The sequence below is a fragment of the Lissotriton helveticus genome, chromosome 7 (assembly GCF_964261635.1).
Source record: "Lissotriton helveticus chromosome 7, aLisHel1.1, whole genome shotgun sequence".
NCBI classification, from domain to species: Eukaryota; Metazoa; Chordata; class Amphibia; order Caudata; family Salamandridae; genus Lissotriton; species Lissotriton helveticus.
Genome location: NC_136068.1, coordinates 303,784,443 through 303,801,528, shown reverse-complemented (window position 1 = coordinate 303,801,528; position 17,086 = coordinate 303,784,443). Strand labels below are relative to the sequence as shown.

At 44.7% G+C, this 17,086-nt stretch overlaps 1 protein-coding gene across 4 annotated transcripts in view; it reads right to left on the bottom strand.

Moving 5' to 3' along the window:
- Positions 1–17,086, bottom strand: part of LPIN3 (lipin 3) — a 343,676-nt gene that overhangs the window by 53,158 nt on the left and 273,432 nt on the right. For all 4 annotated transcript variants that reach the window (XM_078652105.1, XM_078652106.1, XM_078652104.1 and 1 more), the window contains exons 11-12: positions 11,871–11,940; positions 11,655–11,747 (exon numbers count right to left, since the gene is read on the bottom strand). In XM_078652105.1, the coding sequence (XP_078508231.1) occupies positions 11,655–11,747; positions 11,871–11,940 (163 nt within the window). The remainder of the gene's footprint in view (positions 1–11,654; positions 11,748–11,870; positions 11,941–17,086) is intronic.

Below are 17,086 nucleotides of genomic sequence, written 5' to 3'. Positions count from 1 at the left end.
ATTCTCCTTTCAAGATTAAAAGGGTCTTTTGAACTGAGCCCTGATTTGCAGATATCTGTACTACTAAAACATCCACAACATATATTTTAAAGTACAGCATGACATGTAATTTGCTTCAGATAAAGACTTCATACAAAGCTCTTTCAAGACTTGCATTTCAGCATCACGTCCTCTTTCAGCATTTGAAGGAATAATTAGGGCCTCGGTGAATCATCTTGATTTTGCACATAACACACACGTCCATTGCAGTGAAACCTCTGCCTTATAAAACAAAATGTGCTAAAGTACAGCAAACCTGACCTTCACCAGCCGTTCATTACTCGTATCACTCCATAGAGTTCTCTCTTGCTCAACAACCACTGATATTTTAATGCTGAAACACAAAGCTGTGCTACTTTATTTAAGGTAAGACCTAAAACCAACAGCTAACCAGTTACGTCAGTCAAATGCTCCAATTTAATGTTGTTTAAGGTTTGGTATAAATGTGGACATAGAAAAGAAGCCATCTAGAAGAACCAGAGTACAGTGCATTAGACTGTAACAAGGAAAGCAAGCATGCAATTACACAGACACAGTTATTCCCAATACAGTGGATATTTTCTTAGGCCTAGCAGTAGGAGTATTAGGGGAGAGGATGTAGCCTTACGGCTAGAGCGGTCGACCTCAAAGGTGGACAACCGGGTTCGAGTCTCGGCAACAACGCTCAACATCCTGTGATTCTGGGCAATTCACTTAATCTCCCGGTGCCTAACAAAAGTGAATGTGTTCATACAGAGGAATGCTGGGGGAGGAGTGAGATGCATAGGTTATGTTTTAATATTAAAATGTAAGGGAATGTTGAACAGGGTATTTCGCCTTTAACCAATTGATGATGATGGTGGTCAACCTGCGCCTTTAAAGCTACTGTATGTACACGAATGCCTGCCCATCCCTCATGTAGTGGCGATAATGTTAAAGTCTTACTTGGTACAGCTCTAAGTGATTGATGTAAAACATGGTATTTTTCTTTTGTTTGAGCAAAGTTAATAAAAAGACTTTAAAAAAAAATGAATGTGTTCGTCTGTAACGAAACTGGTGCTCATGTAAAGCGCTCTGATACCCGATGTCTCGGGTCTAGTTCGCGCTGTATAAAACAAAAAAGTTTGAGGTCTACGGTGAGGGCCCAAATTCAAGGTTTGTTTTTATTTAAAAATCACATTTAGATTGTGAATGTTATCTTGTAAGGCTCACCAGGACTTTAAGCTGAGCCTAAACAATCAATACTCAACTGCTGTACATGGTTGTGCCAAGACTTTTTCGTTGAGTGCCCGAAAGGGATTTTGCTACGTACCCTAAACTTCAAAGAAAGCAATGGGAACAATGATGTTATGCTTGGATGAGTCTAAACTTTACCCTAAGTTCTTAGTTCTAGGCATTGCCAAGATAGACCTATTGCCTTTGCCAGTGCTTTAGCATAAGCAAAGAGAAGAAAAAGAGTTATTGCTGATGCTAAACAGAATCAGCAAATAAAAGTGAGAAGATGAATATGCAGAACAGCAGCTCTAGGCCTCAGCATGACGTATGCTCATAAATGCGTCGCCACACATGCGTGCACATTTATCAGGACATTGCCGCCCATTGTGGAGTGGCAAATTAAACACGCATTTGCAATGCAATAGGTCTCGCAGCATTAAAGTTTGAGTTACTGGCATTGTAAATGACAATGCTTTGCATAATTTTTTTTTTAATTTGCAATTGGTATATAAACATGGTTTGTGAATGGTTAGCTGTTGCTTATGCTAAGCTGAATTGGCAGTAATATAGATTGCTAGTCTTGCTTGTTATAAGCATGCTGATATAAAGCGCTCTGATATCTCAAGCTCAATCTCGGCACTATACAAAAAAGATCACTGATGCCAGGTCCAATTCTAAGGAAATGTATAGAATAGTAAAAAGCCTTACTGTTCTCTCCCAGCCCCCCATAAACAGTGATAATCCACAAGTCCGCTGTAACGAGCTGGCAGACTATTTTTTCAATAAAATAGATCTTATATATTCTGCCTTTCCAACTACCCAACCAGATACCCCAGTAGCCATTTCTGGATATGCCAAAAATGACATGACGGACAATAGTCACCAGTCACCAGTACTGGATAACTTTCCATTGCTGCACTCGGACCTATTAGCCACCTTAATGACCCAGGTGAAATCGGGCTCTCCCAGCGACCCCGCCCCTCCGAGCTTCTTAAGGACCGTCAGTCAAACCATCCTCCCGGTTGTATTGAAGGTACTCAATGCCTCTATTTCCACCAATACAGTTCCATCTAGGTGGAAAGAGGCCAGGGTAAAGGCACTTGCTAAGAAGCCTAATTTGAACATTAACAACCTCAGCAATTATCGTCCAATCTCCCTGCTTCCTTGGGCTAGTAAGTTACTGGAAAAATACATTAACAGCCTCCTGACCAATGTTCTGGAGAATAACAGCCTCCTTGACCCCTCGCAAACCGGCTTCCGCCCCAAGCATGGGACGGAGTCGGCTCTATTGGCGGTCCTGGAGGAAACAAGGGGCATCTTAGATCGGGGAGGATCGGTGGCAGTCATCCTCCTCGATCTGAGTGCCGCTTTTGACACTGTAAACCATACCATCTTATTGCAGCGCCTCCAGGACATCGGGATTCAAGGAGGAGCGTTGGAATGGAGCCGTTCATTCCTAACCAATAGAAATTTCCAGGTCTTCGAGGGAACTACCACCTCTACCAGCAGGCCCTTGGACTGTGGAGTTCCGAGGGTTCCTCGCTCAGCCCAATGTCTATATGAGGCCGCTGGCTGGGATCGTCCGCCCATATGGTATTAAGATCGTGACCTATGCGGACGATACACAGTTGGTGGTCTCACTGGCGCGGGCTGAGGACCCTGTGGCCACAGTAGATCTGGCGGGCTGCTTGAGTGAGGTCAGGAGCTGGATGACCCTGTCTTGTCTCAAACTTAACGGGGACAAGACAGAGGTCATGCTGTTGGGCCACTCGGCTCCAACTGCAATCAACCAGATCTGGCCAGCGTGCTTGGGTACTCCCCCAGTCCCTAAGGATGCCATTAAGAGCTTGGGCGTCTGGTTGGATAAGTCCTTGACGTTTGACCATCAGGCTGTTGTACTATCTGCCACCTGTTTTGGCCTCATTAGAATGTTGAGGAAGATTTTTCCTTTGCTACCTTTTGAGGCAAGACAAATTGTGGTTCAAGGACTGATTCTTTCCAGGTTGGATTTCGGAAACGCGCTTTATCTTGGGGCCCCAGACATCACATTAAAGAAGCTGCAGGTGATTCAAAACTGTGCTGCTAGCACCCTGCTTCAAATTCCCCATAGGACTTCTGTAAAACCTGGACTAGCAAGACTGCACTGGGTCCCGGTGAAGGACAGGATTAGTTTCAAATCTCTTTGTGTCGCCCACCAGTCTTTTTGGGAAACTGGTCCAGTGATCAGTCGCCCCCTAATCACTCCCTACCTTCCTTGCAGACAGCTACGGTCTACCAATGCTTTATGTGCTGTTGTGCCTAAGGTAAAAAGGTCCAGATCAGGAGGTCGCTCTTTTTCTCTGAATGCGGCCAGGCTTTGGAATAGTTTACCTTTTCATTTAAGGTCCAATTCGGACCTTACCTCTTTCAGAAAACAGCTGAAAACCTTTTTGTTTAATAAATAGTTGTTTCCGTTCTGCTCACTAACTCAGCTGACAACACACTGTTAGCACTCAGCGCTTGGACGCCCCTGGGCAGCTATTTGCGCTTTATAAAATTCATTTCATTTCATATCTGCGGGTAAAGTTTGTGCTATATAAAAGTGAAAACAAATAAATAAGCAAGGTAATAGCCAGAAAATTACAAATAGTGAGTGTATGGGTACTGGGGTTGTGGGGTGTTGATCTCCTAAGAAAAATTAAAATATGGCAAAAAGGTGCATTTTAAAGCAATTTTGTGAATTTTTAGGGATATACAGAATCTTGAAAAGTGAGAGGGAGTACTGTGGAGAGCCAACCAACAAACAGGAGAAAGGAACAATCGGCTGCAGGCTGAGGAAAGACTGGATAAGATCCTCGATGGGGAATATACACAAACGCACACACACACACACACAGATAAACAAATGGGGACACACAGTCCGAATGCACTCCCGCAGACAGGCACACAACTAGGCAGACAGAAAGAAATACACAAACGCACGTAGAGGCATGTACAGTCGAACACACGGACAAACACACACCAGACACCCGCAATTCCTCACACCCAATGTGGCCGGCTAGAACTGTCTCCTCTTAATGGTCCCCTCGAAGTTCGGCGAAGTTTGGTAAGAATCAGTCAATGGGGGGGTGGGGGTTGGGCAGGAAGAGGGGGGGGGCAAGGGCACAAGCTGGGGCAGTGTTGATCACACCGAGGAACACATGCCACAGGGGGTGTGAGGGTCCATCACACTTACTCACACATGCCAGCAGGGGGTGTTAGGCCAGTGATACGGGGGGTGGGGGAAGAGGGCAGGGTCCATCAGGCTCGATCACGTACACAGGTCAGGAGGGGGTCACCAGGGTCGACGCGTAGAAGGCGGAAAAGCAGAACACCCTGTTCTCCATTATCGTGGCTGTGCTAGGACTGCTCTCTGTCAAGGATCACAGAGGAGTCCGGGGCTAGCCGGGAAGAGGCGGCTAGTTAAACAAGCGCTTTGACACCTTCGGGTAAAGTCTGCGCTATATAAAAACGCATTAAATGAATAAAAAAAAATAAAAAAAGAGACAGCAGCCACCGCAGCAACCAGCGAGCACGGAAGAAAAAAAAACAAGTGTTACAAGTATTACAAGTGGTAATTGAAGTCCCATTACAAAATAAAATCACATCTTAAAATTCGGCAACAAAAGAAAGAAAACTCGTAGACTAATTGGAAGGGTGTAGCCCGGGATTGGAGTCAAAAATAGTGAGCAGTGTGAATAATCGTGGTGTGAGCAGGGGGGTAGCACAGGATATCGAAGTTGGAGGTTTTAGTGACCAATATCGTAGCTCGCATACGGCTGGGGGCACCTTGCGGATTGGTAAGGATCGTGAACAGTTAGCTCCGTGGGGTCTTGTGGGGCTTCCGTAGAGAGAGTTTGTGAGGTAGAGTCCGCAATGTAATTAGAGGAGGTGCTAGTGCCGGCCGGGCTAAGCCTAAGTGAGCATGATCACTATAGGAGCGAAGTAAAAGGTGAGGGGCAAGGAGCATTGCTCTCTGGAATGTGCGTGCAGAACAGTCCCCAAGGTGTACCGGGGTGAAGTTAAAAGCCTGCTGTAAAAGATGGCAAAACAGAACAGCGTGAATTAAGGTTGAGGTCCAAGCGTTACTTTCTGGTATGCGCGTGCAGAGAAATTCCAAATGTGAGTATTTAACCTTTCTGCATTACATGTATTTGATAGTCAACCCCTGGCCTTCGAGCAATAGTTAGCTGACAGAATCTAAATAAGCATTTGCATTATGAGTAACACACATGCCCAGATTTTGAGGCACAAAGACAGAATACATCCTAGGCATGCATTAAACGCAGGTACTTACAATAAGTTTCTATGCTCCCACAACAGGAAACCGAAACCTTACGTGGGGCGGGACTTCCGCCTTCGGAAGCCCGCGCACGCGCCCACGGATGGCCAGAGAAGCAGTGCTGGTGACGCGGGGCTCCCATGCCCGAGGGAGAGCCCCGCGGAGTCTGCAGAAGTCCAGAATGCCGGTAAGTGGGGCTTAGTTGGAGGGGGGTGAGCGTGTGTGTGTGTGCGCGCGCTTGTGTGTGTGTGTGTGCAGCGGCGTGTGTGCGGCGGCCTCTGTATGTGTGTGTGTGCATGCGTGTGTGTAGGTGCGCTCGTGTGTGTGTGTCTGTTTGTGCGCATGCATGCAGGGGGAGGTGTGGCTGTGTGGTACAGCTTTCCAGGAGAGGAGACAGGAGCTGGCCACAGCGAGCGCGTTCGCGTGCGCGTGGCCCGCTCAATTCCGAGCGCGCGGCCAGCTCCTGTCTCCTCTCCTGGAAAGAAGACTCGCTGACTATAGGTCTCTGGCGAGACCACGCTTCGTGCGGCTAACGCCTACGAGACCTAAAAACCAAATTACATACAGAAAATTGGCCCGAAAGAGTATTTTCATAAAGGAGCAGCCTGGTAGTTAAGTGCAGATGCCAGACCCTCCTAAAATGTGAATTTAAAAAAAACCAAAAAAACTGAAAGACGGGGTTGGTGGGGTGGGAAAACAAACGCTGAACAGGGCTAGGAGAACTGCATGGATAGCATGTGTGTGTGTGTGTGTGTGTGTGGGGGGGGGGGTTGAGGGTGAAACAGCACACACAGGATGGAGGAAAGAGAAAAAAAACTGCACAGTGACGATGGAGTGCTAATAGCGCCGGTAGAAAGTAGTTCCTGGAGTGTGAGCAGTGGAAGGATGCAGGTCTACCAACAAAGAAAAGGATGCCTAGATTGCATTCAACATTCAATCCATGAACATTTGTGAGTGTTTATATCTTGCATAATTTTCCACTTGAAATCTGCTGTACATTGCACAAATCTCAGTAGGCAGATGTATGTATGTGCGTCACCCACTTATGAGGCATTCTGTAATATATGAGCCATCTCTCATCCCCAGGGCATGTGTACTGTCTCTGAGTGCCATCATAATCGCAGCTACTTTAATAAATTTTTTGCCAAAAATGGTCAAGGGACGTTGGCTAGAGGTAGAGATGAGCCAAAACCACTGTACACCATTGTTTATGTCTTGCTTACAGACCCCACTAGCTTTCTTTTTGTCAAGCGAACAATGGTGAAAATACCAATACTTACAGGGGGCTTTGAATCAGTCCATTGTTTAGCATTGTTGGTTTCCTTGTCAATCTGATTTGCTTCCTTCTTATTAAGTGGCTTTCCTTCTTCTTGCATTTGTCCCTCCCCAGGAGCACAGCTTCTTTACCATACATTTGACTGGATGACTTGCAAGCTTGTCTGCACTTGATCCATGTCCAGCCCAGCCCAGCCCAGCCCAGCCCAGGAAGGCTGGTACTCTCCCCCCCCTACCCCCACAAGCCCTGGCTACTTTGACACGCTCCTCCATGCCCTCAACTCAGGTCCACCTCCACACCCTGCCAATGTGCCTCATCATGTAACACAGGAGCCTTTAGATGCTCCTCCTGCCAACATACCTGCTCCACCTCACCTACGACCCAAACTCACACCACACTGCAACCTTCCCACCACTAACGTCTCGAACAGACCCACACCAACACCACACATCTCAATCTCATGCCTGCTCCTCAACATTCGCTCACTTCGAAGACAGGCCGCAGCAGTCAGGGACCTGCTTGAGACCTTCGCACCAGGCATTCTATTCCTGACGGAAACAAGGCTCACTCCAGAGTCAGCTTCAGACATTGCTGCTGTCATCACAGGATCAGACAAGACCGACGACACAAACCCAGAGGAGGTATAGCCATTATTCACAAGGACTTTTATACAAAGCCTCCACAGATGCCAAAACTAACTAAAAGGAGCAACTCACCTTCTAACTTCAGATCAATGCCAACTTCACCCTCCAAGGCACCTTGATCTACTACCCACTTGTACCATGTGCCAACTTCACCACAAACTTTGCCGCACCACTACTGATCAAATCAAACACCTTTGTCCTCCTAGAAGATCTTGATTATCACCTAGAAAATCACTTTGTGCCCAACTCATGACCCTTTCCTTTTAAAGTCTTGAGATCCTCTGCATCCCACGACACGTAAAAGGACCCACGCACTCCAGGGGGCACATCCAGTAACCCATCTTGTCCAATGTTCCCACATCTAGATCAACACACTCACTACGCTCAGCTGGTCAGATCATGCCTTCCTAAGTTTCAAGATCGACATCCCATACCTCAGGAAACAAGCCACTGCAAGCCCAGCCCGCCACAAAAAAAGAAAAGACAGAAACACCTACAAATCCACCTTAAAGCAGCACTAAGCAAAAGAACCTCACAGGCTGCATCAATACAAGCTCCAACAGTAGCAAGGAAATATTCTCCATTATGAAGAAATTCCCCACACCAGTGGTCGCCAGCAGTAACATCACTTACTACCTGGAGCTCTACAACAACCTCGCTAAATTCTTCTATAACAAATTCAAGAAGCTTCAAGAGCCAGCCAAACTCCAGCCACCTCACCGCCAGGCTATCACTCACTGAGAGCAAGCACATCCTGGCTACTTGGAACTACACCACTACTGAGGAAACAAACTGAAATCATGAAGACCATTCACTCAGAGAACCCTTCAGACTTTGCCTTCACCACAACTTTAACAAAGGATGCATACACATAAGCAATGTCCTCACCCAGATTTACTATATCTCTATTAACACAGCCACTTTCCCAGAGACCTGAAAGCACGCAGCCATCAATGCCCTGCTTATCGCTCCTTCTCTACTCAATCAAGACAAGGGGAAAACCCATCAAAAGACGCCTCATCCAACAGCTTATTAATCACCAAGTCCTCTACATCACACAATCAGGATTCAGACCACAGCACCAAGAAGGCCCTTGCTGCAGCAACCTATAACATCAGGAACATTCTGGATAGAAGAGGGACTGGAACTTCTGCATCATTCAACACAGTATCACAGTCAGTCCTGTTTTGGTGTCTACACAAGGCTGCTATCCAAGAAGATACCTTTCAGTGGCTCTGCACCTTCTTTACCAGAAGAACCCAGACAGCCAATTTGCAACCATACACCTTGAAGACCCTGTAGCTCATCTGCATGGTACCGCAGGGCTCCTTCGTTAGACCTAAACTCATCAATGTATACATGATCCCTTTTGTATGTATCATTCAGAGCCCAAAATGTCAACATACTATCATACGAAGATGACTCAGGACTCATCCCATCCCTACAGCACAAGAATAGGGCACAAGGAACAGATTCACATCATGCATGACTGAACTGGCAAACTGAATGAGGAAAAACTGCCTGAAACTCAACACTGACAAAACTAAAAAAAAAAGTAGTCGTCTCCGAAAGACCTCACTATAGGATCTCCACCTAGCGGCCCTCGGATCACGGAACCACTCCAACCCCCAGCTGTTAACCCCTTCCGTGCGGGGCTGTTTCCCCCGCTGTGCTGGGGGGGCGGAGGGGCGCGTACAGCGCCCCAGTGCTCATGACGAGGTAAACTCGTCATGAGCTACGGCGCTCCGGTGCTCATGACGAGCTGAGCTCGTCATGGCCACACCCGTTCCAATGGAACGCTCAGCACTGCAGTGGAATGAGCCCAGCATGCGAGCGTTCCACGGAACGGGCGCGGTCATGACGAGCTCAGCTCGTCATGAGCACCGGAGCGCCGTTGCTCATGACGAGCTGACCTCATCATGAGCATTCAAGGGGTTAAGCAAACACATCACATCATGTCATACCTCAGAGAACTTCACTGTCTACCAATAAGTAAAAGAGTACTGTTCAAGCTTTTCAACCCGCTTCCACAGGCAAGAAGCAAAGGTTGAGCCTTCTCATAGATCTCACGCCCCCCAAAGCCTGCAATGACCCATCTATACAAATAAGAACCATACCATCTCTCCTCGACTTCGCAAGAAATAGAAGACCTACCATTTTCTTTGACCAGACACCCACGAAGTTCAGTACCCTACCTACCCAACGCAGAGATACCCTCACAGGTGACCGAGCGGTCTACAAATAGCATAGCACAACTCCCGAAGCAAAAGCAAGGACCATAGAAAGGCTAGGTTTGACCATTGCACATGGTCAACAGAGTCTAACAAAAATTAATAGGTCTTGATTTGGACAATTTCAAAGCATTCCCATTTGCACTTACTTTTAGCGAGGGTGCAAAGTTTTCGTGTGATGGATGAAAGTCACTTTATCCTATCTGTATTGCTACATTACATAAATGTATAGCTATCAACTTGCAATGTTCCTATATTTATGGTTGAATTTGCAGGATTTACATATGTAGGCAAGGTTGTGCTGTTAGAGTAAGGCAATTTTCCGTTTTTTTCCAACGATATAAAGATTTCTTCCTTTTCATGATGAAAGTTTAATTATGCAAGATATTCAAGCTGATTTCTTTACTCAGAGTATTTATTTCAATGTTTTGTTTAGCGCTCCCTGTCATTGTACAGCCACTAAAGAGTGATTGGTTAGAAGGTATATTCTGTAAAGATGGAAGTCTAGATCTCCCGTTGATTACTGTTGCTGATTATTCTATCAACTGACAATTATAGTCTGAGGAACTAGAAGAAAAATCTATGAGATAAAAGCTGTCTGCTTAGTGAGGTCAGATACCTAATCAGAGGAAGTTGATCACAGCTTTCACAAGTATTAGATCAACATCTATGCACTTCACCTTTCCTCTCTGAAACAAATGGACACTCTTAAAAAACATCTAAGCAGGAACCTCCAAACGTAGGAGGTTTAAAGCAAGATGAATGATGAAATAGGAATGACAATTCGAAATGGTGGGGGTAGCGAGGCAGTGACAAAGCGCCTACCAGCACTGGTGACTATTCCCACCCCTTACCCTTCTACCAAAACATCATTGCAGAGAGACAATTTCTGGTTACCCTAGTTCATTTTATGAACCCCAGAAAAATATAGGAAGGTGTACAGGAGTAAATGTCTTCATTCAGCTACATCCTGATTTTTTAAAATTCCTTGGACATTGTAAAGCAGTATTTCAGGAGTTCCGGCATTGCTCATTTAAGAGCACAGCAGACAGCTTCAATGGGCAAACAACCGACCCATTTTGTCATATTTGCAAACAGAGAATTTTATGTAATGTAAAACATTCCCAACGCAGAAAGGAGAACATACGTGGAAACAGTCAGAATAACAATAGTCAAAAATCACAGAGAACATTTCTTGTGGGTCATCCCTCAATCCGGAAAAGGCAAAAAAAAAGACCTATGTAGGAGTTGATCATGGTGAAGCTTTTCACAGATCAGGGATTCCATGGAGCCACCAGACTGCTGTGCAGCAATAATATTTACAAACCAGTAGACAGCAGCATATAAGGGGTATATAGTACACAGCAACTGCTATCAAGCCAACAAATGGTGATAAAGAAAAAAATGTGTAGAAGAGCTAATATATAACCAATTATAACGAATTGTAGACAGAACATGTTGGACCAATTACCACTGAATCATCAGCGGAGACAGTAAATAAAGGAGAAGACATCACGGAGATCATTGCATTGTGGCATATTTTTCGCAACATTTGACATGTTGAATTCTTGCTCAGAGAACCCCAGAGAGCACAGTTAAGGATTGTTGTTTCAGAAGATATTAAATAGTAAGAGAATATGATTGAACATAAAAAATGAGCAGCACAGATAGAAGACTACAGTATCCAATTTCAACAACAGTTGAAGTGATGCACTTGTACCCAAAAGTCATTTGAGACCATGGAAAACATGCTCGGCATTACAACACAATCAAATGAGCCATTATGCTGAAGGTCATAGACAAAGCTACGAGAACCAGTGTATCATCTGTGTACTTTCAGCAGTACTGTCAGGGGTCCCAATCTAGACTAGAGAGTGTAACCTTACTTTCTGAATCCTGCCCTATCAGGCACTCTATTCAGTTCGGACATAACACAGCTTCTCTTCCCAAATCCTTCAGCATACACCTACCTCCTCGACTGTGAAATCTTTCCTTCTCCACGAAAACCACCAGCGCCCTGTCTTCTTTGGCATCTTCTCCTTCACCAGCTTGTCAATGGTGATCTGAGAAGATTGGAAATGGTTGATGTGAATTATGAAAAACCTAAATGGGCTTAAATGTTTCCCTCCCAAGTTACATCCTTAATTGCTAGTAAAAAACACTCAAGATCAAGCTTTGGTGGGTACCTTTGGGAGATTCATCTGAAAGGCCTGCAAGGAGAGGATCATCGGAGCAGCCACAGCCCAATTGTAATAACTGCAAAAGGAAAAATAAAGAAGGTGGTATAAGGAAGTAAAGCATAGAACTTATCAGAAATATATTTTAAGGCTCTCTCTGAGAGACTGGTCATTTATCAATTACAATGTCATCAAAAAAAGAGCGAGGATTAAATGGAATACGTCCTTTTCCCCTGGGTAATCAGTTATAACAAAACGGATGGGCCCTAACAAAGTCAACTGCATCCAAAAGCAATAGTACTCAGAAAACAGTTAGTTTTTTTTAGAAGAATCCTCACCCACCAACCTAGTTGGTGGCATGCTTCACCATCAGGGTTCCCACCTAGGGTGCAGAGTGCATTCAATGCCCGATTACAGCGGAGGGGGTATTATTGTGAAAGGCAGTGAGAAAAGTGAATTTTAAAATGGTCGTGGGTCCTATTGACCACTGCCTACTCTTAAATGTTCGTAGTATATATGTTTTTTAAAAGCATCCAGTTTTCCTTTAAGGGAGATGGGCTGCATTTTAAAAAACAAAATGCTTTATGTAAAAGCAGACTGCAGTAGCTAATTTCAGCAGCACACCATCCCTTTGATAGCTGCAATTCCTAGTTCCTACTTCATTAATACATTAACATTACGACCCTCTAGGAAGCTGTATTTTGGGAACCGACCTATTAGTACATAGGTCAGTTTGCAAAATACCACACTGGTCACAAAAATATTGGTAGCAATTTACTACATACATCTCTACATATATGCTACATATTCTGCCGCGGTTCGAGTGTATGACTTTTTGGGTGACCCGAGTGAACCAGAAATCTGTACTCTGTCAAGTGTATCCTCATTCAAGACTTCGGGGAATGGTTTGACACCTTTGTTTTGTTCTTCGTAATGCTCATGGTGAAGTATGCAAGATATATGTATGATGTATATATTACCGAGTGGCGTGAGACACTCTGTAGTTAGGGTACAGAGAGATCGGATTCCTTAGATTTTTGTCCCTTAATAACTTTGCAGCAGGTTGACTAATGCCTGAAAAACTTTGCAGACCTATTGCACTAGTTAGACTGGTGGATGATTAATAGATTTGCAGTGTTTATTTGGTTGGGTAGGACGGAATTTAGTCTGGTTGCTAGGATTTGTGCATATATTTTGCAGTCCACATTAATTAGGGATATGGGTCTGTAGTTCTTGGGTAACGACTGATCCTTACCCTCCTTTGGGATGACTATTATATTGGCTTCCGACATGGATTGTGATACCAACCCATTCTCCGCACAGTGATTGAACACCCTCTTCATGGTAGTTTTCAGCTGTTCTAGAAAAGACCTGTAAAAGGTGGCTGTGTACCCATCCGGGCCTGGGGCTTTGTTATTCTTCATAGATTTGACCGCCATTTCAGTCTCGGCAATGCTAATTTCTTGCCCCAATCTCTGTGCGTCTTCACTGGTTAACTGTGGAAGACCAAGTCTGTTGAGGTATTTTGTGCACGTCTAGCGATCCAAGATCTGGTCTTTTTTATAGAGTTCCTGATAAAACTCTTGAAAGGTCTTGAGGATGTCTTTGTGTCTTGTGTGGGTTTTGTTGTTTGGGTCTGTGATGGATGAGATCGTAAATTGGTTGCATTTATGCTTCAGGTAGGAGGCTAGTAGCTTCCCTGCTTTATTTGCTTCGCAGAGGTTAATGGCCTTGTATTTATTAAACCACAGTCCGGCTCACTCACTCAGGAACTTGTTATATTCATACTTTTTCCTAGTTAGGTCCGTTAGGAGTTTGGTATCATAAGTGGCCCTGGCATGGGCTGTTTCTAGGCTTTTGATATCCTGCTCGAGCTGGGTCAGCTGTAAGTTTGTGTTTTTGTTTATTTTTCGATTTAATTTCGATTATTGTGCCTCTGACGGTAGCCTTCAGTGCGTCCCATAGGGTAGTGGCGCTAATCCCCGGTGAGTCATTGTGTCTAGGGTATTCCCTTATGGCCTCCTCAATCTTTTTTTTGTTCTCGGGGATAGCTAGGACATCGCTGTTAAACCACCACCTCCGGGAATGGCTTTGTTGTGGCAGCCGCTCAGCTTTAGGCTGATACATGAATGGTCTGACACTAACCTAGGCGCTATGTCAGAATGTTCTATTAGGTGTGTGTGTGGACCTGTGATTAATATGTAATCTATCCTGCTGTACTAGTTATGCAGGTTGGAGTAGAATGTAAAGTCCCTAGTGTCCGGGTGCTGGAGCCACCATGGGTCCTTGAATTTGAATCTGGAGCAGACATTCTTGAGTGTAGTGTGTGCACTTGTGGGTTGGTATTGGCAGGGTGACTGCCTATCCAATATATGGTCCAGAGGCATATTAAAACCCCCCGCCACCACCGTTAGGTCGTTCTGTGGGAGGCTATCAAGCTTGTGAGACACCTCTTCCCAGAAGGTGGGGTCTGTAGCTATTACCCTTGATGCCGAGAAGGCCTTCGATAGAGTATCATGGACCTTCCTGGAGCAGTGCATGCAATCCTTCAACTTAGGTGAAGGGTATATACGGAAGGTGATGGCTCTGTATGGGGACCCAAGAGCCAGTATTGTCATTAATGGGTCACTCTCCGAACCACTTACGCTACAACACGGCACTAGACAGGGCTGCCCACTGTCCCCCTCACTTTTTCTGCTGGCATTGGAACCCCTGATCAGCGACATCAAGGCAAATACGAAAATCAAAGGGGTCAATATAAATGCCGTTGAAATAAAATTGGCCGCATACGTGGTTGGCATTCTAACTGTAACGGAGCAACCAAAGACCCCAATTGAGGCCCTGATAGACACCATAGAGATATATACAGGACACTCAGAATATAAGCTCAACAGGGATAAATCAGAATGCAAACCCCTGAACATCCACTGAACTAGGGACATCCTAGGTGGATTGGCCTGGCCTGGCAAACAGGGTTTAGCAAATACCTAGGTATACACTTTGGTAACGACCTCATAAGCACACTAGGCCACAATGAGAAACTATTGCTTGAAAATTTAAAGAACGTCTTGGAGACCTGGTCCCCGAAACTCATAACTTGGTGGAGCACAATCAATACGATCAAAATGATGATCACCCCAATGATCAACTACCTGATCAGCATGCTCCCACGCCTACTCACAGATTACTTCCACCGTAAAGTAGATAACCTGATTACTAAATTCCTATGGCGTGGGAAGAAGGCACGGATAAGCAGCAAAAAACTAAGACTGGATAAAAAACTGGGAGGGGTAAATCTAGCAGACTTTAGAATCTTCCAAACAGCATTTCTGGCAAAACAAGGGGCTTACTGGATATCACCTCCTCACGGATACACACCGGTGTGGCTACAAGTCGAGAGAGCCATACTGAACAATTTAAACGCAATTGTGCTGCTAACAGCTAATAAGCATCTTCAAGCCTCCAGCTCCATTTTTAAAAACACAAAAATTGCCCTACTAAGAATAGATAAGAAAATGGAGAACAGCATAAAGGCCACGAAGCTGGAGTCACTCTGGGCCAATAGCAAGATCAGATACAAGGGAAAATGTCTAGCCCTTGACACATGGATAGAGAGAGGCATCTCCCACCCAGCTAGAAGAAGCGGGATATCCCACCACGTTTGCCGTACTGAAATCTAGACATAACGTAACAGACAGAGTTCTACAACTTCCTGAAAATCAAAACCGCCCTATCCAAAGCCAAACTATCGCCCGCCAAACCGTCAATCCCACAGTACATAACAAAAATCAACAGACTAGGTCACCAGGTATCACACCTCTACAAACTTCTATGCCAAACTCCACCAAACTTAACGATAAGACAACTAACTATTGGGTAAAACAAGGCAATAACTCACTTAATGAGCAAGAACTGGCTATATTATGGACCTCTGCCTCACGTAATAAAATCTCCCCGGTACTATCACAAACTAAATTCTGGCTACTCCACAAGGCTTCCTGGACCCCTGCTCGATTATTCTCACTAGGCCTCAGAGAAGATGATCTATGCTGGACCTGTAGCAAGGAAAAGGGGGACCTAGCACACCTTATCTACTATTGCCCAACACTCAAAAGCGTTCTGGAGAAAATCATTGGTTTCATAAATAACGCAATGGGCTGCACACTAACAGCTGAATTTTCCTCCCTTGCCACCGCATTTATGACCACAGGACTGAGATCAGAGCATGATAAAGACCTACTAGACCTGCTTCTGACGGCGGCAGTAAAAAGGGTCCTGACCAATTGGAAGGGCACAACTAAGACCTCATACAAAGGCCGGGTCAACTGGGTGACACACCTGAGAGGAGTGGATAACATTGCTCTACAGAACCCACCCTGGAGGACATAAAAACACTTTAATACGGAATATTTCACAAACAGTGTACTACAGTGTCTTTACAATTTTTAACTTATTTAATTATGTAAAAAGAAAGTGTGCACATTAATGCAGTGATATACAAAAATGACAGCATTACTTAAACAAAACATGTACATTTGGTTAAAAAAAACACGGTATGTGGAAGGTACTACCGTGGTACGGTGTAAACTGGTTAAATAAATGTACAGAAAATTATATATAAAAAAATTCCAAACCTATTTCCACTTTAAGAAAATGGTAATGGGGTGGGAACAACTAAAACAACTATTACTTACCTATTTATAAGCCCTAAGCCACAACAATCCAAAGTCTATTATAAGGATTATGCTGTCTTTCTAAAGAGAGGCATTAGTCAATTATACACTGGCTTTTTATTGATTTTTTCCAGGGTTTTATATAGCGCGAACTTGACCCGAAGGTATCGGGTATCAGAGCACATTACATGAGCACCAGTTACGTTACACAACAACACATTAATTTTTTGTTAGGCACGGGGAGATTAAGTGATTTGCCCAGAATCACAGGATGTTGAGTATCATTGGCAGGACTCGAATCCGGTTTCCCAGATCTGAGATCAACCGCTCTAGCCCGTTCAGCCACATCCTCTCACCTGGCTTGTTATTGCTATGTACCACAGTATACCACTAACTAATTGTGATATACCATGGCACAATACATGACTAGGGGACTAATTCGGGATTCTATTGCATTACCCTTGTGTTATGCATAGTGTTGCAGGGGCAACGCAATACTTGCGTAACATTTACAGAACTACGCAAAACCATCATACTTCGCCCTGCTTTGCA